The following is a 22,159-nucleotide window of genomic DNA, read 5'->3' on the forward strand; positions in this document are numbered from 1 at the left end:
CAGTATTTATTCACTTCGCATGACAAAAGTGTTATTTTTGTTTGATGCTATGGCAGCCTAACAGCGACGACCGTCACCTCAAACTTACTGAAGCTGTGAGCCAGCTTTTCAGCCAGCCCCCTCTTCTCGGCAAGCACTCGCATGGCAGATTCCCCGTTGGCGTTGCATATCCTCTGTGCATGGGCGCGGTAGCGCTGCAGACGTCGCGGAGTGCCTTTTTCATTGCGGGGTGCTGTTCTCATCACGACGATTGCATTCACGAGGTTGACGTAACATGCAGCTTCTGCCACTGTCGGGCTTGAATTACCTGTGCTGTCGCTTTCGGTGTCATCCTCATCACTGTCGCTAGGCAACACTTTGGCAACAACAGAGGCAATGATGGCGAAAAGTCGAACCTCGTAGCCGACATCTCTTCACGGTCGCAGCAGCGCTGCAGAGGAACTGCTTCGCATTCCAAATGCCACACACCGTAGTCAACAGTAGATCCCTGTTGCGTGCCAGCGCCGACTTCTTCATGTCAGGTTCAACAGCACAAACAATGTCTAATTCTTCTTCTATGCTGAGCACCCAGCGTCTCTTTTGTCCGAGCTTCAGCACGACGTGAGCGATGCCAGGAGCTATGACAGTGCTTCCAAATGCACAATCTGGATGTGGCTACTATCCATTGGCCAAGCTGGTGCAGGACAAAGTCCCCACTACATAGCAAATGGGCATGAGTGCGCACTCCAGCCCTGTCGTGCACATAGAAAACGTTGCCCCCAGTTGCATGCAGCTGCATCTGCTATGTATCGTAGATACTCTGACCGCCGCGCGGTGCCACGAGGAATCTGCTCGCTGTAAATGTTTGGCGCATCATAGGCACCAAAACCAGAAGTAGTGAGGTCCATGCGAACATCCAAAATCAAATTGAACTGGACGCCGCGGTGACTTTCAGTAGGCGGAGCATTGTGGACAAGCCCAGCTCCATCATAGCCTTAGTAGTGCAAGACATTGAAGAAGGAGCGGGAGCACCGTGAAAGGTATCAACAGCGATCTTTGCTTACCAATAGCTTCACTTATGATGAACGCATTGAAGCACTTTTGGCAGCAAATTATTTGTGAAATAATCTATTTTAATGCCAGATGTATTTCTCAGCTTCGATAAAGAGTGTTTCAGGGCCCTCTTAAAGTGCATGATTCCGTTAAGCCAGCCACAAGAAGGAGAGCTATTAGGACATATAATGGCTTATATTTTTGCCTGTACCAAAAGAACAGCCTTTTCCCCTAAACTGTGGCTGATTGAAATACATTGTCTGAGTGTTTCAATGTGATGATTTCATAAAGCAAATGTAGAATCATTCAATGATTATGGCCTTGCAATGAGAAACACTATTATCTTACTACAGTCGACTTCCATTAATTCGACCCTGATGGGACCGATGAAAATGATCAAATTATTTATCTGGTGAGTCGAATTAAATAAGGTACAGAAAAAACACTAAAACACACTGCCTACTTCATTTGACCGTATTTATCCAATTCTAACACAGCACCAAATCAGCCACGAGTCCACTTTCTATGTGTCCAAAGCAGAAAAATAATGTAAAATGACATTAAATCTCCTAAACATGGTAGAAATCTAATGCACAGCCAATTTTTTAGCAAGGAAAATGGGCAACAGTCTACTATGTGTTGCACAATGGCAGCCGGTTTCCTAAAGTCCGCTTTGCCAACAGTAAGTTCGTCTTACGCGATAAAGCATATGAATGTTACTAAGTTAATGAGAGCAGCATTCCGGGCAAGTTGGTAATCCATTACTCAAATTATATTGCGCAACAAAAAACGACACGGACGTAAAAGAGGACGACACACCAAGCGAGCTGCGTCGTTCTCTTTTATGTCCGTGTCGTATTTTGTTACACACTATCAGTTGAGTAATGTTATGAGGGCAATTTTGATAGTGCGTCTGACTGCACCACACAGGCAATCTTTAGCCTAACCTTATTGGGGGGGGGGGGGGATATATGTATGATATATGTGATATATATATATATATATATATATATATATATATGTTATTGGTTTGGTTTGTTTTCCGATAACACCAAGTAAATTGTGCTCCTGGGAAAGCTTAAATGTGCCACACAGGCTCAACTTACAAGGCACTCGAAGAATTGCCCATTGCACCTGATGGACCTCCTTGGTCAAGATTTTTTACTGCCGACTTGAGCTGTTGTAAAGACTTGCGCATCTCACTCACCTGCCTGCATTAAGTAAATAGCATAAATAAAAATTGCACTAATACTGGCATTCACAGGCATAAACAATAGTGTATAGTATTAGAGAGTGCATATTAGTACAAAAGTGCATTATAACAGCGCAGTAGTTTATTCAATTCCAGTGACACAAGTTCTGCCCCAAGTAATAACATTTCACCATCAGTATGCACTAACTATTAAAAAAGAAGCCAGCAAATTAGATGATCTATCGTTTTAACGCGATAGCGTTAAGGAGCTCGTGTCGCAGAAAAGCCGGTGTCGTCGGCGTCGGTGTCGGCGTCCGCGGCGTTGGCCGTGAGCGATAAATCACGGCAGGCACTTCATAAATAAAAAGCAACTTCCAAGATGGGCTGGTGGGAATCGAACCAGGGTCTCCGGAGTGTGAGACGGAGACGTTACCACTGAGCCACGAGTTCGATGCTTCAAAGCGGTACAAAAGCGCCTCTAGTGAACGCGGTGTTGCCTTAGAAACGAGCTGTTTCTAAGGAGGCTCAGGCGTGCGTCGCTTGCTCAGACGCACATTTCGTTGTCGCGCCGAACGCTGCGTTGCTCGACGCTCACCGCGTCCGATGCGGGGCGCGTAGTCCCTGCGCCGTAGCCCATTGTCTTACACCCCTTCGCGGGTCGACGGGAACGCTGTCGCGTTCCACTCTTGAAGGCGAAGCTTAAGCGTCCTCCAATTTTTTAGAATAACCTATCAAATGATGTGAAGTGCTGAGTATCTTTTGCCTCTAAAATAACAGTCACTACTGTGTTACATATTCTGTTTAGTAGTTTTGGTATTCCAGCCATTGCTGTTTCATTGAATGCAGTATTCATTTCTATATCACCTGCAGTAATCACAGTGGCTTGATCAGCCTTTTTTTTTCTTGCGTAATGAAACAGGAGGTACACTCTACAGCCTTGCACTACAAAATGTTTTTCTGCATGCTTCTTTATATGAACTTAAATCTCAATATAACGAAATTCTCAATATAACCAATTATTTACTTTTTTATAACTTCTTGTCCATAAACACCATGTGTATTGAACCTCAACATAACAAAGTGTGTTTATGCATGAGTTCAATATAACGAAATTTCACTGCCGCCGCAAAGGAATACCGCCCCGCACGCTGTATGCGTTAGGTGCGAATGAAAGCGTGCCAAAGTGAGCCGAGAAGAATGCTGGTGCCGTGATGGGCACAGTCTTGCTGCAAACAAGGGGAAAGGAGGGAAGGGGAGCGAGCTCGCAACACACTCAAGCGCATGCAAGGGGACGAAGAGGAGGGGGGGAAGGAAGTGGGGGACATGTCGGTCGGCATCTCCTTTTCTAGCGTGGCCGTGGCTGTGCATAGCTTGTGGCTAAATGCGTGCACAGCCCGCACGCCCTGTTTTAGAAGTAATCTGCTGCGTGTGCAAAGAGTGGGTGTGCTGAAATGGCGTGGTATCATGTGTGCTGTCTTGCCGTGCGTTCAGTACTGGAGATTACATAATCTTGAGTTTCGAAGACACATTGAAGCGAGAGGCCGATGAAGCATTCACTCCCCGCTGCCAGTGCCTTTCATAATAGCGTCGTCCCACTGCGGGCGACACTACCAGCCGTAGGGACGGTGTGGATGTGAGAGCGTAGCTAGCGTCACCGATGTTAAGATATCGTTGACATGGCATCCTTCGTCACCAACTCTCAAATTCGTTTTTTTTTTTGCCATTCAAATTTGCCTTTTACAACTGCTCGATAATTCGGCAAATCTTGCGACCCCTTTCATGTAAGAAAAATCCATTGGCAACTGTACTTGCATAAAAGATTGAATTTGAATAGAAGGAAATTTCAATATAACAAAGCAAATGGCCGATTTTACCGACTCATTATATTGAGGGTTAACTGTATAACAACTTGAACAAATAAGCATTTTGGATTGCTTGCTTGCTTTCTTCCTTGATTTATTTATTTATTGAGAGCATACATTCACATAAATAGGTGCTACAATGCCCCGAGCAAGTCACAGAGGTGTAAGTACAGTCAACCGATCCTTTAATAGTATTGCATGAGCGGGGACTGGCCGGCCAGTCAGCACCTTCCAACCGTGTGAAGCCACGAGATCAGCAAGATTAGCACATGCGCGCCAGGTTCACTGGAAGCCATTATCTCCAATAAGGCGGATAGTTTGCACTGAGTTAATCGTTTCAGGGGCTGTGTCATGCTGGTGGAAAGAGCCTAGCAGATGAAACTTGCACTTCTGGTGAACTTGGTGTGCATGCGGTACTCTTGCTGAACTTGTCGCTTCGCGCTGTTAGAAGGCGCTGACCGTTTGGCCAGTCGACGCTCGCGTGGTACTGTTAAATAATCAGTCGACTGTACATAAAATAAGATGCTGGTCAAGCTAAAAAAGGTCACAGTTTTCTTGAAATCCATCACAAGAAAGCTCCACTGTAAGGCACCATGCTGCCACTTGTGGGGATGCGCAACTCTCACGCGTCCCCTGATATGTTTTTCCCGCATGGCGCGTCTCCTGTAATCCGGCTTCGCCGCGCGGCCTGCGTGATGCCCGCGGCGGTCGATGTGGTTGGGGCGCAGTGCGAGAGATGGCGCGAGTGTTGCATTGCTAACGCCGCCTCACGGCAGGGTTACTTGGGGGCGCAGGGGAGGACGGGCTGTCTCTTTCCCGGCGGATCGGATAACAGCGAGGACGTCCCGCGCGCGCACGCCGACCCATGCTTCTGCGAGACCGTCTCGCGTGGCCGCCTTGGAATGCGGCCACCGTTGGCGTGACCGTACACGCGAACGACCAGGCATTGGGATCCAGCATGGGGCAAACATATTCGCTCGCTATATGCGGTCGCGGTAAGTCGGACTTCTAGATTTGTCGCGCGCCCATCGGCATGTTTTGTGGGTAGCAACTCGGCTAGCAGGCATTGATCTATGAAAGGTGCAATAAATGCCCTTGTGATTGTTTGCACTACTGTGTTGTCGTCCCTTTGTCCCAAGAGTACGGGAGGAGAACCCCACACACTTCTATCTACCATATTCACTTGATTGTAATGGATGTTTTCTTCATGATTTCCGCTACTTGAACTCGACCCTCATGTTACATTTGAGTAGTAGCAAAACTGACCATATCAAAATAAATATTCTAAATTTTGCAGTTTTTAGTGTTACTTTGGCAGCCTGTACTACTACATCACAATTTAATCTATAGACAAGCTAACGAAGTCAAAACTTATTTTTTGCTCACATTGACGCCATTTTCACTGTGCCTGTGACTGGGTTTACACTTATGGTGCTGCAGTACCCTGTGGCCTTTCACGCTTCGACTTCATTCATTTGATACGTTATGGCAATGCAGTGCGTTCGGTATGATGCACGCTTCGACAGAGAAACAATTTTGCTGGCCGAGGAACTGGGAAACTGTACCACAGCTCGGTGGCTTGACGTCAATGAGTAGACAATTTGCGGATGCAGGGCCAGTGGGAGGCCCTCTTTAAATGCAAGGCCGGTCGGAAGGGCTCTGTGGACCTTGTAGTAGTGTGGTACTGCCCCCGAATGAAATAGTTGTGCGGTCTTTTAAGAAGTGCTTAATCTCAAATGAGCTCGAAGGCACGGGAGATGACTTGATTCTCAGACAATCAATTTCGGAAATAGTTTTGCTTTCACGAGACTAGGCTCGATCCGGCACTGAACCCCTTGGAAGTATACAGCTGACAGAGCTCTTGCCACTGTGCGAAGACAGGGAGCTTGGTACAATGCCAGAAACACTTGTTGAGGACGCATTCGGTGGTGAGTCACACAAGATATTGTGAAAATAGAACTACCTCTGAAAGTGAATGCTTGAGAATATCGCCTCCGGAAAGTTATGCCTCCTACTTGGACAATGATGGTGAGTGAAAAGAACTCGTTTTTTTAATTGCGGTTCCTTAAATATAAGTACCGTTTCTTTTTCCATTCATGTGAAATGTCGACCCTCGCATTACAATTGCGGTTGCATTACATTCAAGTACGTATAATACTATATGTGCTACGCAGCATGAAGACATGAATAAAGCTTTTTCTTTAATTTGCAAGCCTGCCTTGTTCCATCTATGCTGCAGAAAAAGCCCCATTAATGCACTTCCATATGCTTTTGTTTGGTGCTTCTGACCTCATAGCCCTTCATCATTTTTCTTTTGTAACAGTATGTGAGCATGCTTTCTGCTTCATCACTGAACATGAAAGGCAACATTTGTTGGTTTGCTTGTTCAGGGGATAAGCTGATAAGTGTATGAAGGCAAGACGTCTGCACGAAAAATCAGAGGAACTGAAAAGCTCAATATTTAGTCAAGTAATTTCCACATAAAGTCAACATACACAGAAGTAAAAAAAAAGAATTGAACACCACTGAATATCACTGGACAAAATTCAAGGCTAGGTCCCACATACATGTGCATGTCTTGGAAAAGGACAGCGCAAGTGGAAACTGCCACCATCACTCAATTCAATGAGAACTGTATGTTGTGGAGAATGTGTGCTCAGCTCACATCACTTCCAATTTCATTTCCTTTATAAGCAATACACCTTCGTATGGTGGCAACTGTGGTCCAACTCAGTTTGCAGCAATGTGGAGCCCTCCTGAGATTTAAGTCAGAAATGGCCTTTCCCAGCTGAATGTTCAGCTACTCTCAGAGCAATCAGAGAAGCCACATGATCAGGATTCTGTTGTATTGTGATAGCGCTCCAAGCTCAAAGGTGAGAGCTGGAGCGGAGGCACTCTGAATGAACCAGGTGAATGTGTTCTGAGTGCTTCACTTTGACTAGCTGAATGTAAAGTGCACCGCAAGAAAACTCAAGAACTCTCAAAAGCGACCCATTGAATGTGCCAGAAGGTAAACACTAAGAGTGTGCAAATATCAAATTTTCAATTTTGAAGCGAACTTCGAGTAATGAAAACCAAGTGGGAATAGAACTGAATATTTTTTAAATATATTTTTAATACTTTTCAAATAAGAATACTATTGGTTTTGCAATAATACTATTTTTTTCACCTAACAGAGGTAAAACAAAATATGCAAGTTCATAGCACAAGTAATGTAAAGAAAAATTTTGCTTTGTGGTCAACCAAATTCTCTAGTACAACAATTTTACTTGAGATGGTATCATAACTGCAGTTATTTAATGTTATGAAGGAAGGATGATGCAGAATGTTCATGGAGGAGAAACATCGTCCTGCATAACCAATACCTTGGGAAACTGAAAAGAGCTGCTCACTTGACACACTAGTGTTTGGCAGCGGCAGGTATCTCTTCGCAAGCCGAGCCAGCAGTGGGCACCATGTTTACAGCACCACTCACATGGATCATCTTTTCGACCCAAAATTTCATCATACACATATCTTTCAACCTGTGCTTGCGGCAGTGAAAGGTGCTGCTGGTTTATCAGCTTATCAATGTCTTTCCACAGTGCTGACATGGAAGAATATTCTTCAGCAGCTTTAGTTGCTGAGGGCATATCTGAGTCCTTTGGCGTTTAAATTTTTCTTGCTTCTTCTAAAGCCAGGTTTTTAATACATTTTGCCATTGAAGCATCCTGGTGGCACACACCTGCCTTAGAGAGAGAGTCTACAAAAATTGCCAAGCTTGCTACACAGTCAAATTTGTAGTTCGGAAATCGTGTTTTTAGGCACTCAGCCAAATTAGTAGCACAAACAGGGGTTTTCACCTGGTGGCTGCTGTCGTCCAGATGCATGAAAAGGCAGCACGATGAGGGTACTTGAGCTGATAGTGTTGGGCGGCCATAAGCACCAGCAGGGGCCTTGTGACAGTGGCCCTTCTTACTTTTTACATGCTTCACCGCAATACATGATTGTGCTGTGGTGAACCTGACTTAAAAAACTGGCAACAGCAATTTTCAGGGATTCGAATAGTATGCATAGTAGAAGTGTCTTTCGAATCAAATCAAACACTAACAGATTCAAATCGAAATTTCGAATATTCATACACCCCTAATAACCACAAATGATCTCCATTGCTAATACTGGGTGCTTTAAAGGGACACTAAAGGCAGATACTAAGTCGACGTGTACTGTTTAAATACCATTACAGAAACCTCGAGAAGAAAGAGGGCTAAACGAGAGGCCCAATTTTTATTACTCATATTATGAGAAGCCAACAAAGACGCCAAGGAAAACAGAGGGGAAATTACTTTTACTTACTAATTGAATGAAAGAAATTATAAATGAATATATTGGCATTAATTTATCATTTCTTTCATTCAATTAGTAAGTACAAGTAATTTCCCCTGCGTTTTCCTTCGTGTCGTTGTTTGTTGGCCTCTCACAATTACAGAAACCTCGCAACGCTTGTTTCGTGCCAAGAAATGACTTAGCTTATGAGAAAATTGCATCTTCAGGGTTTGAATACCTTTTTCGGAATTCAAATCTCCCGCCACCCAACCGAGAGAGTGGTGACGTTGCATACGGCATCACCACCCTTTGCTGCCGTCGGTGAGCAAAACAGCACCCGAAAGATGGCAGTACCAAGCCAAATCAATGTTATAGTGGGGCTCTAGCCACCATAACAGAGCAGTGGATTCGCTGGATTCGTCACTGCAGCTGCTTTTCGGTCAAGTGGCTTAGACCGTTCAGGCATCCCGTGACGTCACATGGAAGCTGAATTCTTTGCTACTTGCAATTTCTGCGAGTTTCACGGGCCAGCAAAACCAGCACAGCACTATGCGATAATGAAACTACTGAAACGTGAAAGCGAGGGCGGTGCAGAGTGGAGCGAAAACGAAACCTTTCGACTGCCCACATCGTTGTCAAGGATAATTTCAATGAGTTGTTCTTTCTAAAAATGAAATCAAACTGGACAAGTAACATTTTATTTCGTCTTGTAATACAATACAACGATGTTTTTCGCAACGAGTGGTTGTGTACTAGTAACAAAATTTAAGTGAGGAATGCTTTCGTCATCGGGGAAGTACTTGAATGTCCCAGGGGAGTCTCTAATCATGCCCTGTGTTTACCTCAACCTTTTTGTTTATTAAGGTTCTGTTTGTGATAATATTGATGCCTTAGAGATTCTCAAGCACTAATCTACCATTTTAGCTTGGCTTAATATTTGCTTTTAGTGTTCCTTTAACTCTTTCACTGCTACCCCTATTCGAATTGATCACCGGTGATCTATGCTCTTTATCGCCGATTTCGACATGCTGGAGCAGTTTCTTATCCACTTAAGGCCATCCAGTAGTCAGTACAGGCACTGAACTTTCAGAATCAGTTTAAATTTTCGCACTCTGGCAATGTTGTGATTTTTAACAGACCTTTTTGCGAACTAATGCGTGTATGTTGTAGCGAAAAGAGGAGTGGCTGTCACCTTCTGCCGTGCTCGAGAAATAAGCATGCCGCTCATGATTACGCCGCACTAGCATCAAAATTTTGTAATCAAATGACTCCCAGCAAGCCAAGATTAAATTATACCACCAGCTTTGCCGTCCGACAGTGCTGAGCAGTGAAAATTAACCGAAAATGACACCAGCTGTTCACTAGTCAGCTTTGGTTTGGGGTCCGAGTTGTTTTATTTCACCAAAGTTTATTTCTGAAGGTAAATCGGGACCCTCCCTCCACATATAACGAGATCACAAAGCACTTTTATCTAGACCGCATAATATACAGCACACCTCACAATAAGCTCACCAGGCCTCAAGCCCTCACGTTCAGAATGCTTCAAACAAACACGTACCCCACGCAGAACAGACTACATCACTACATGCCTGACCTATACAAAACATCATATTGCGAAAATTGCCATAGCCCACTAGACAAACATCACTTGCTCTGGCCGTGTGGTCGGACCCACGCAAACAAGGATCAAGACTCCGCCAGGCTACAAGAAGCATTACGCAGCACGGACCTGGTGGAGCAGCTCTGGGCCGTCCAGCGAGCCCACGATGCGGCCAAAGAGTTACAACTCCCGGTCCCAACGTGGGAGTAGCCCGCTCTATGGGACCTTGCACCCTGTAGCTCGCAGGACCTTTCATTAAAGTTATTCCATCTATCCACCCATTTCTGAAGGTCCGCCAAAGTCCAATATGCGGACCTGGCATTTTCAACCAGTTTCCAAGAGTTTCGATTTCACTTCTCTCGTAAAATGCTGGAGGAAAGGGGCACTACCGGTGTCACTGCACAGTTATTGAAAGTCGCTCCCATGACATTGTCCTGCGCAGCTGTGTCGCGAGAAATGTGTCGTGCTCGAAACTATGCTGCACCCGCACTTCAATTTACTGATGAGGACTCGAGTTGTGATTCCGAAGATGACAGCAAAGCAGATTCAATATCTGACAGCGACAATGTTTTGAGTCAGCATGGGACATCCACAGCTGTTCACTGGCGAGTTTCCTTTACGGACTTGAATGGTCTCCTTCCTTGTGCACGCTTATCTGCCAATCTTTTTTTGCACAACCTGAGAGCTCTACTGATTATATTCAGGGTGCATACTTCGCTTGGTTATGATGTGCTGTTATCAGCAGCAAAGAAAATTCAGCTCACGCCAAGAAGGCCATCCGTAGCACATCTCGACCTAGCACTACGGATCAGCGCAAGACTGTTTACAACAGCGTGGGATTTCTTTCGACTCTTCTCTGCAGAGGTGATAAAGACAACATGCAAAAATGCAAACAGATATGCTTGCATGCATAATCTTGTAGTTGCCCAGCTACGCTGAGAGCATTCAGTCCTGGAATAGGTGCATGACTAGATGAAGTGGTGAACTACGCTCTTTAGACTTCTCATTGGACCATCCTCAGAAGATGCCGAAATGGCGGAACAGCAAAACATGTTACGAGGTCTGCAAAGTTGAACAAAAACCAGATGTTTTGTGGGAACAGTGCAGAGTGCACCTAAGCTTCACAAAATCCAGGAACTGCTTCACTGCATGGCATGAGCGATGAACTGGGCTTAGTTTCTTTTTTGTATCCGAAGAATGGCGATGTACTGAGGATTTATTTTTTCAGACACTATTTCTGGGTAATCTTTGAAATGTATATTCTGAATTTTCTTTTCTGTTAATGTTTTTGTAGATTTATTTTTAAAATATACATTCTGAATTTCCTTTTATATTAATGTTATTGTAAATGTAATGTTTTTTTATTGTTTTTATCAACAGGCAGCAAAAATGGCGCTTTCTAATATTTTTGTTTAACCCGATAAATTTTTTTGTTTCGCAACGTATGTTTTTGGAAAGAGCATTTCATCATGCACAATATGCTACGCTGCAATGTGTGATAGAATATTATTTGTTGTGGTAAATAATTTTTTCACGAGACCAATAAAAAATTACCCTTTTCTCGCGATAATGAAAGCGTTAACTAAGCAAAAAGCAGATTTCCTGTATGCTTTCCTTGCCTTCAATGTCTGCAAGCTGTGCGGAAGCTGCATCCAAGATCTTACAAATTAAGAAACTGCAGCCTGGTCAAAAGGGAACTTCAGGACCTCCTAATCTGTTGAACTTGGAATTCCAAGTGATGCTATGAAATCATGACCTCTTCAGAACACATTGGCAATTCAGCCTTCTGTGATTTCAGTTTGCGCACTCATTCTTTCGGAGGTCTGAAAGTGATGGCAAATTAGGTTGTTCTGCTACGGTTTGAGCATTCCTGTGATGCGGTTAATAAGATTAAGCAAAATGTAATCATGACATCACCTTCTTTTTTCTCTCATTGATGGCTGCTCGTAAGGAGCAGAGAATTTTGCCGGGCCTCTCACTGAAGAATCCTTGGAACCTTCATTTGAACTGCCAGCATTTAGGTTACCTGCATAGTAAAAACAGCACAAAGAGCAACTCATTCAACTTTTAAGTTGTTGCAAAAGCAAGCTTGTGAATGCATTTAATGTGGAATACTAAAAATATCCTCAAGGATATAAAAAAAAAGCAGATATGGTCACAAGCAAGTTTACTCGTACAACCTTACGTTACATTCACTTTTTCTTTTCTTAGCCATTATAGTGAGACACTCACTTACATCACATTTTGCTGGCCCGAGCAGTGAATACAGTCAACAACCATAACTTGTGCTTGTGCTAATGCCATTTGTTCGGTTTAAAGTGCAGTTGAAGTTAACAGTAATTAGCGTCGAATAATTTCGAAGCTATGGTTGTAGGATTTGCATAAAACCTTGACACAAGTAACAGATATAGAAAATCGAAAAAAAGTTGGTTTCTTACTTGCCAAGAAAACAAACAAATAAAACAGGTTCATCTTTGAAAACAGTTTATTTTTAAAGCACTGCCATTTAGATACCTTGATGCAAAAATGCGAGTTAAACATTTTTTACACCAGCAGCACAAAAACTTTGTTTACAGGTTCTTGCTCATTGTTGTGCTTTAGGCTACTTGAAATTTCGTGGGGGTCAAGGACGTGAGAATGTTTCACCTTCGTCTGCCAAGCGTTGTCGAGATGCTGTAAAGGGCAATCTTGACTGCGTAATGGCAGCTGTTTATGCTATGTTGTGCAAATGCAGCTTGGTGCTTTCTCTCTACACACGAGCCTAACTAATTACATTCTGTAAGTGCGCAGACGAACTGGGTAGGCATACCACTTTTGAGGTCCTCTATATACCCTATGCACATGCTCTCTGGCCTGATCACCGATGAGCGAGATCACTGATGATACGGTTTGCCGCCCACCGCCACGCCTGCCTTGGCTATTAGGCTTAACCAGTGCTGCTTCCCTGTGCTGGCATCCAAAGTTACGGTTTAGTGCTGCGTCGACGCAAATCTATTCGCAGCAATCATACGGCTCTCGGGAAACTAAAAAGCCCACTCGCTAGTATAGGGTAAAACCTGAATGGCACTATCTATGCAGCCACCATATTCAACGATATTGCGTGTGGATCCCGCAGATCATGCCCAAAAAATCAAGAAAAGCACCTTACAGCATCAGAAATTTCAGTCACTGTTATACAATGACTCAATATTACGATAATGTAGTGGTGCCGATGGATCGATGTTTGAAAAGTTGAGCAGGTGTGAAAATCAGTGAGCTTACCTTGGGTCCCAAGCCTCGAGGCCTCCGTCTGCAGCGTGGTGAGTTCCCGGAGAAGCCGATCTACCTGAGATTTCTGTTCTTGCAGAGCCTGAATGTTCTCATTTATCTGGCTGGTTTGCAGGTCGGAACATTCGCCATCCACTATGGCACTCTCCAAGTCAGCAATACCAAACTGCATGCATGAAGCCATCGCAGGGAATAAGGCATAACATTTGTCGTATGTTTTGAAGACACCTGTGTCATATTCATCACACATCACATAGTACATGTGTCATATTTACTGTATACCATATTTTTATGTTTGTGTCGAATAAATTTATTTCAGCACTGCTATCTGTGACAGCACTGCTCCATCTTTACAGATGAATTTCTAGATGGGACAATAATTATCTGCATGGAAAATCACAATGTCAAGGTAGCTAATTCTAAGCACTCACTGATTAACTTGCTAATTATTCACTTCAGGGCACAGGTTGTAATTGCAAAATTGAAACTGAGCAGCAGTGAAGCTGGGTATTCTTAGCAGAAATCCTGAGACTAGCACCCTTCGAGATACAGGGCAGAGAACATCTGCTTAAAAGGCCCTTCACCAGGCCACATAGCAAATTTCTGCCACAAACATTTTTCAAATTGGTTCATTCATAGACGAGACAGAAATATTTTAATGCCGCGAACGCATGATTTCAGGGGGCAAGGACCACTGCCAAGCGAGACACTCTCTCCACTTGCTCTGTCTAGCCTCTGCAAGCAAAATTTTTTCCCTTCATTCTCCCATACCGGAGCTCGAGAAACGCTTGTCGCATACGTCCTTGGCCCTGCCTTCATTTTTCCTCCTCGCCTTTTTGAGGTGCGCCGCACTTCCACTGACAGTGTCGCCTGCGAGCTGTTGCGATTGTCTCGTTTTGTGCAGTGCAGAATTTCGCGCACTGTGAACGAGGGCACCTGACAAGCGATATAAGTCATTGCTACGCGAATGCTGAGGCAGACACAATCGGATCACAGAGCATGATCGTGTGCTGGAACACGGTAGAAAATGACATGCTGTATTTATTCAAATCTAGGCCGATAGTTTTTTTTTTTTTTTTAAATAATGATATACCAAACTCTAGGGTCAGCTTAGATTCAAGGATTTTTAATAAAGCACCAGTCTGTAATTCAAAATGATAAATATGGTGCATAGCTAGCGGCATCTAGAAAAGTCAGTAAAGCAGCCACTACTAGCCGAGTCAGAAGCCAACTGAAGTCCACGAGTGACGTTGCTCTTTTGAACTGTGTTGTATCGACATGCGGTATCACTCATAGCGTGGCGTTATCGTAATGGCACCAAACAGGCGATGCCACTGTAGTGTTGCATTCAAAAGTGTTGCTAGCCACAGAGGCATCACCAAACGTTCAAGTTGGGCTGGTCTTCAGCATTGATGAGAAAAACGTCCGTCGTTGGAGAGGGCAATGGGAGATGCTTTTTGTGTGCGCCACAACGAGGAGATGAGAGCAACAATGAAGATAAGCACACGGTAATAGAGAGGAGCTGTTCACTGAGGTCGTGCAGCGTTTCAGAGCACATGCATGGGCATACGGATGCGAGCTTGCATGTGTCCGCAAGCATGCGTGTGGTCTGGGCCATAGTGACAAGGCTAGCAGATATGATAACATAGAGTGAGCTCGGCATGTTCATATTGCCAGTCCCCGAGCTATTGTCGAGTACTTGGCGAGCCAGTAGTCCCCTACTCTTCCGCACCGCTAGCCCCGCTCTCCATCTCCTCGACGTTCTTCGTCTCCTGGCGAACACTTGCCTTTCGCTCATGGGATTGAGGGCCGATCCATTAGGTCCCCAAGCCCACGCCGGGGAAACTAGGAGCAGCGACCTCCAGGGGTGGAGCCGCTGTTGACAGATCTATAAAACCTCTTCTCCCCCCCCCCGATATGCCAGTCGAACGCCAATAGTGGCGTTTACATAAATACGACAGAAGCGTATCGTATCAACTTTCAAGCGTATCACATCTCATGTAAACGAGGTAATTCGCTAGGTAGGCGTATCGCATCCAATATGCCAAACAAGGGTAGTTTGAGATGGAGAATGCGCATTTCAGCGGCGCATGTAAACAGAAGCGTATCGCATCAGGAATTATGGGAAAGCATTCGCTGCGGGATTACAACCGGCCAACCAACCAGCGGCGCGGCCGTATGGCAGCGGAAGCCTGTTTACCGGAAGTAGGGGGCTCATTTTCACATGCTACACCAGACGGCGCTAGCTTGCCAGCCAGTGAGATGCGCATACATATAAACGGAGGTGCATCAGCGGAATGCGATACGGCAAGATAATACGATACGCTTCTACCGTATTCATGTAAATGCGGCTCATGATTCCCTTTCGCCGTCGCATGCTGTTGACTACAAAAGTGTTTCTGCCGACATCCTCATTCAAGTCGACAACTACTCGGTCACTGCCCTCGTGGATACTGGCACCGATTATTCTGTTATGAGTGCTGAACTAGCTGCTGAACTGAGAAAACTCACTATGCCATGGCACAGACAAAGCCTTGTGGTCATCTCTTGAAGCTGATTGGGAGATGCACCGCCAGGCTCCAAATCCGTCAGTCAACATACGTTCCTTCATTTATTGTGTTGCACGAGTGCTCGCAGAAAGCCATCCTTGGGATGGATTTTCTTCGCGAGCATGGTGCTGTTATCGATTTTCGGAAGCTGATTATAATGTTTTCTGACAACTATGCCGCAGTACTGTGAGATAGTAACATGCGCAAGACAGCACTGTGTGTTGTTGATGACACTGTGACATTCCTGCCGCGAACTAGTATGCTCGTAACTGTTGAAAGCGATTGCGACCATATTAGTAGCAGCATCGCTGAAGGAAACCTGTCGGTGCTCCTGGCTTGGCAAGTCTGTGTCGCCTGTGGCATTATTCAACTTAACTGCCGAATGACTGAGCGTTTAGTGAGAAACTTCTGTGGCAAATACCGATACCTGGCAAATCAAACGGCCATTGCTCACTTTGAAGATATTAGGGATGCAATAGGTCCTACGCTTGCTGAGCTTTCTGTAACCGCCAAGAGTGATACCATGGTTGTCAGTACAGTCAATGTAAATCCTGAGCTGTCAACTCCACAAAAAGAGCAAATAGGAAGTATTTTATGTATGTTCAGTGATTGTTTCGCATCCACGTCAAAAGTAACACAGACCCCCATCGCAAAGCACCGTATCATAACGGACCCGACCAAATGTCCCGTGCGTCAGCATGCCTACTGCATGTCACAAAAGGAGCAAGAGGCAATTTGTTGTGAAGTGAAGCAAATGCTACACGACGACGTAACTCAACCCTCAACCAGCCTATGGGCATCGCCCGTTGTACTTGTCAAGAAAAAGGACGTCACTCTTCAGTTTTGTGTGGATTACCGCAAACTGAACAGGGTGACAAAAAATGATGTCTATCCTTTTCCCCGCATAGATGACTCTCTAGACTGTCTTCGCAATGCCCAATACTTGTCCTCAATGGATTTACACAGCGGATACTGTCAGTTAGAATTTGATGAATGAGATCACGAAAAGACTGTTTTCGTAACTCCTGATGGCCTGTACGAATTTAAGGTGCTGCCCATCTTATGCTCAGCTTCCGCAACCTTTCAAAGGATTGTGGACACCATGCTGTCAGGTCTTAAGTGGGAATCATATGTCGTCTATTTAGACGACGTAGTCGTTTTTTCTCAGACATTTGAACAACACCTGCAGCGACTTCAGTCCGCGTTTCTTGCAATTCGATCTGCAGGCCTGTCATTAAAATCTGAGAAATGCCATTTTGGTTATCAGGAACTGAAGTTCCTCGGCCACGTTGTATGTAATGAAGGTGTTCGGCCAGACCCAGAAAAGAGTATGGCTGTTGCCGTATTTCCACCACCAGCCAACAAACGTGATAAGCGCCACTTCCTTGGGCCTCTGCTCATACTACAGACGCCTTGTGGAGAATTTTTCCAAGATTGCAGAACCCTTCACTCGTTTAATAAAGAAGGATATCCCACTTTTTTTAGGTCCGGAGCAGAGAGCTGCCTTCTCTGAGCTTCAGCGGCACCTCCAGACATCAATCACCCTTACTTGGACACTTTGATGAAGATGCCGACACTGAACTGCACACTGATGCTAGCAACATTGGCCTTGGAGCAGTCCTCATGCAGTGGCAAGATGGCGTCAAATGTGCTCTTGCGCACCTTAACCTCGGCAGAAATGAACTACTCTACCACTGAAAAGGAATGCTTAGCTGTCGTCCAGGCGATAGCTAAGTTTCGGCCATGTTTATATGGTTGTCCATTCAGAGTGGTTACCAACCAACATGCCCTTTGTTGGCTAGCCAATCTCAAAGGCCCTTCAGGACGTCTTCCCAGGTGGAGCCTTCGTCTTCGAGAATTTGATGTAACAATCGTCTACAAGTCTGGACAGAGACACACTGATGCTGACTGTCTTTCGTGCGCTCCTCTTGCAACGGTGTCAAGTGATGCCGATGAAGACGGTCGTTTAATTTGTGCTATTAATATATCTTACTTGGCTCAACAACAGCGGGACGATTTAGAACTCGGGCAACTTATTGACTATCTTGAAGGCCGAAGTTCACATCCTGCACGGACATTCACGCGTTAACCATCTTCATTCTGTCTCAGCAACAATGTCTTGTATAAAAAGAATTTCTACCTGCCAGCGACTGGCCATCTCCTTGTTGTTCCATCCGCGCTGCGTGCTGATATTCTGTCCGCCTGACATGAAGAGCCCTCTTCAGGCCATTTGGGATTCGCGCGCACCTTGGCCTGAATTCGACAACGCTACTACTGGCCTAAGCTTGCTGAGGAAGTCAAGCATTACGTGAAAACTTGCCTTGACTGCCAGCGCTGAAAGACACCACCTCAGTGCCCAGCCAGTTTCCTGAAGCCTGTTACACCACCAACACAACCATTTCAACAAATCCGCATGGACTTGCTCGGGCCCTTTTCTAAGTCTTTTGCTGGCAACTGCTGGATCATGGTTGTGACTGATTACCGACGCGATACTGCAAAACTGGTGCCTTCCAGCAAGCTCCTGCCAGTGACAATGCGCACGTTTTCATCCACAACATAGTCCTCTGGCATGGTACACCAGCAGTAGTAATTACAGATTGTGGTACAGCTTTCACAGCTCAGATTATGCAAGACGTCATGACGCTAAGTGGTACAGTTCAGCGCTGAGCCACTGCATACCATCCTCAGACCAACGGCATTACGGAGAGGTTAAATAAGACAATCGCTGACATGCTTTCCATGTATGTCCGCAGTGAACACAAGAACTGGGACGATGTTCTGCCTTACCTTACATTCGCATACAACACTGCTGTTCAAGAAATGACTGGGTTCACTTCTTTCCGTTTGCTCCACGACCATGAGGCAACTACCATGCTGGACACTATACTACTCCCCGAACAATACGACATTAATATTGACGTGAAGGAATTTACCCTGCTTGCAGACGCAACTCGCAAGCTTGTACGCGAGCAAATCAAGAATCAGCAATCCATAGACTCCCAGAGGTATAACGCTCGCCATCGCGAGGTTGTCTAGCAACCCAGTGATCAAGTTTGGGTATAGACCCCGATTCGCCAACGCAGCCGGTCGGAAAAGTTACTGCGCCGTTACTACGGCCCTTACAGAGTCCTCCGTCGCCTCAACGAGGTGAACTACGATGTTCTCCCTGAAGACATGAGTTGGCGATCTCGTCCGCGCAGCCTGCGGATGTTGTCCATGTTTCCAGGATGGAACTGTACCACTCACGTTGACGAGGCCATTCTTACTTCCACTTGCCTTCAACTGCAAACTGGACTCAGTCTGGTTAACCTCCCTGTCTTTCCTTCCTCTCTCTTTCTCTCTTATCCCGCTTGTGTGACACTTTCCTCTTCGCAAACTTTCTCAGTGTTGCCGTGTATGTGCTTTGTTTTTTTTCCCACTGTTTCGCCTTTGAAGCATCGAGACGATGCTTTCTGGAAGGGGGGTAATGTTACGAGCATAAGAGTTGGCTGTGTAGTGGGTTTGCCGCTTCTGCAGAAGCTGAGGCCGACGAAGACGAAGACGCACTCTCAGTGAAGGTGTTGGGCAGGACCTGTCTGGTTCCATGAGATTAAACTTAATAGTTTTTGTCATATATACAGTAATGTGACTATACTAAATAAATGCTGTTTTCATTTTGTGACTTTTTTGTTTGGCCTAGATTTGAAGTAAGTTTTTAAAATTTTTTTCTAGCTTCAGACATTCGCGGGTCAACTTAGAATTGGGGTTGGCCTAAATTTGAGTAAATACGGTAGTTTCGGTGTCCGCGCGCGCAACTGCACGACGTGGGAACAAGCAGACGAGACGGAAATACATCTCTCTTGCTGCGGTGCGAAGTAAAACAAAAACGCGAAGACATTCAGTTTGTGTTTTATTATTTCTCTAAACATTAATTGGTCTATTCAAGTAACAGATTACAGAAATAAGAGATATTGCCTTGAGTAATTCTTGAGGTCATGTGTCACTACAAGCGACATTACAGTACAAACTTGTGTACATAGGTGCGCTAGCACGTGTATGTCACCCCAGGGATTGGAGCATGGCGGCCGCAAGGGGAAGGGCAAACGACGTTCGGTTTGAAATGTTAGATCTTTCCACAGCACATAGCAAAGTAATATTTAGCAGACACAATTGTTAGCGCACATTGTATGCTCTGCGCTTGTCAACTCAAAATGGCCAGATCTGGTGAGGGGCCCCTTAAGAAATGCATTGCTGTTCCAGTTAAGACTGTCCTGAGCAGTTTTGGACTAACATGTTTTGGAATCTGCTGATTGGATTTCCAACGTATTTTGTAACACATATTAAGGACAAAAATATAAAAAAAGATGCTATTGTAATGATTTCTGCTAAGGGGACACGATTTTGAGGACAGACCTAAATATGGATCACAGAACAAGAGGACGTAATACATTGCACTAACTACCAACTGAAAGGTTTAATGCGTGGTAGGCACTTTCCACGCAATAAACCTTTTAGTTGGCAGACAGTGCAGCATCCTGTGTCCATTTGTTCTGGGCCTGTGTTCAGCGCTGGTTGCCCCAAAAACCCTTACCAATTAGCTTACTTAGGCACATTAAAGCCAACATTACTCCAGTGCTGGCCACCTTCAATTTTGCCGTTTTGTGGCACTTAAAGAACATGCGTAAGTTGCATTCATGTGTTGCCTTAGTGTGTGCCCCTCAAGTCCTACTAAAGCGTTGTTACCACGATAACCAGCTAGGAAGCGTTAAACCAGCTAGTCTAAGGGTATGAACACACTATTGACATGGTGCCTTGCCACCTGCCATTGGGGGATTACCGCTTCACGGCACTTTCTTTGCAAAACAGCCACATTTCTCTGCCACTGAGCAAATAGGCTCAAATGTTATTTTTGCCACTGCCATTTAATGGCCAAATGCCAAATGCGCATGCAATCTTGCACATGCGTGAAGGAACCAGGACCATTCGAGATCTCAAGTTCTGTCATGTAAGTACTGTGTCAGCAAAATGAAAACGTGTGACCAGCGTGGTACTGCTTGCTGCAGGACAATGCCGATGCGCAGCACACCGTTGTGGGAAGCTTGCCGCTAGTGTGTTTCAGGCTTAACTGCTATAAAAGGTACCCACCTTGTCTTGCTGAGCGAGCAAGCTCTGCAGTTGCTGCACCCGTCGCTCCAACTCTTCAATTTCTGCATCACCAGCCAGGTGGCCACCTGTGGCTCCAACAAGAACCTCAGCCGAAGCCCCATCCGCAGCCAAATTGGCAGACCAGTTCCAAATGCCATCACCATGGGAGGCAACATCGCCGGGAGGTGCAGACGTACTATGGTGTGAGCGTCGAGATGGTGCGGTCCGTTTTGATTCCCGCAGCGCTGACGTTGGGGGCATTGGCAATGTCCCAGCAGCAGTTTCACGCTGCATCTCACTCACCCACAAACTCAAATCTGGATGGCTAGCAGCCAGCTGGTCTGTAAGGTGTGCAAATGCATGACAGTACAGTTAAACCTCAGTTTATTGAAATTTTGTTATACTGAAATTCGATGTTGTATGCAAATTTTTTCTAATGCTGAAGGGGTTGTAAAATTTTCCCAATATCAAGCAATCAGAAAGAACAAATTCCAATGAGAAAAAGAAATTATTTTGGTGAACTTGAGAGTTGGTGACCAAAGATACGGTTTCATGCTGTGGCGATGATATCTTCACATCAGTGGTACGAAGTGAAACTTTTGTGTCCACTCAACCACAGCAACTGATAGTGTCACCCAAAGGAGGTCCACTTTGTCTCCTGACCGAAAAGTGCATGCACACATGCACAGTCTCCCTCCCTCAAGCTCACATGCATGCACACAAAACTTAATTAAATGGAGAAGCTTGTAAAATCAAGGTGTCAATATTTCAGTGTCAAAGTTCCACAGTCTACTAAAACACTTCTGGTGGTTGAAACATAAGTAATGCAAGAATTTACTGATAAAACCGTAGAAAAAAGTTGCGGCATAATATCGAGTGCAAATACCTCCATGTTGTAAGAAAACATGACTGGAAACAAGGGAAAAAAAGAGAAGTGACAAAAGAAATACTGACTCTATTGAATTTTAAAATACTGCCCTACAAGTCCACGTAACTAAGCAGTGTTCATAAAGGCGTGCTGTTTCTATAGTTCAAAATCAGGTTCTTGGGGCCTCACAAACAAAGACAAGTGTATGTTCACGCTTGTAAATTCAACAATGTATGTTTTGTGACAGAGTTTTTACAGCATAAGCTGTTATGGGCTCAATCCAATAGCGGTTTCAATTGGTGATTTTCTCCACTGTGGCTGCTGACGGTGTTCATCGCAGCTATCGCCAGGAATGAAAAA

At 45.0% G+C, this 22,159-nt stretch overlaps 1 protein-coding gene across 7 annotated transcripts in view; it reads right to left on the bottom strand.

The window, feature by feature from the left end:
* Positions 1–22,159, bottom strand: part of LOC142578817 (uncharacterized) — a 128,699-nt gene that overhangs the window by 86,539 nt on the left and 20,001 nt on the right. For 6 of the 7 annotated variants that reach the window (XM_075688421.1, XM_075688418.1, XM_075688417.1 and 3 more), the window contains 4 exons: positions 20,932–21,272; positions 13,253–13,424; positions 11,909–12,017; positions 2,139–2,243 (listed from right to left, as the gene is read on the bottom strand). In XM_075688421.1, the coding sequence (XP_075544536.1) occupies positions 2,139–2,243; positions 11,909–12,017; positions 13,253–13,424; positions 20,932–21,272 (727 nt within the window). The remainder of the gene's footprint in view (positions 1–2,138; positions 2,244–11,908; positions 12,018–13,252; positions 13,425–20,931; positions 21,273–22,159) is intronic. The other variant, XM_075688420.1, reaches the window with a different exon arrangement.

Source organism: Dermacentor variabilis, chromosome 4 (genome assembly GCF_050947875.1).
Source record: "Dermacentor variabilis isolate Ectoservices chromosome 4, ASM5094787v1, whole genome shotgun sequence".
NCBI classification, from domain to species: Eukaryota; Metazoa; Arthropoda; class Arachnida; order Ixodida; family Ixodidae; genus Dermacentor; species Dermacentor variabilis.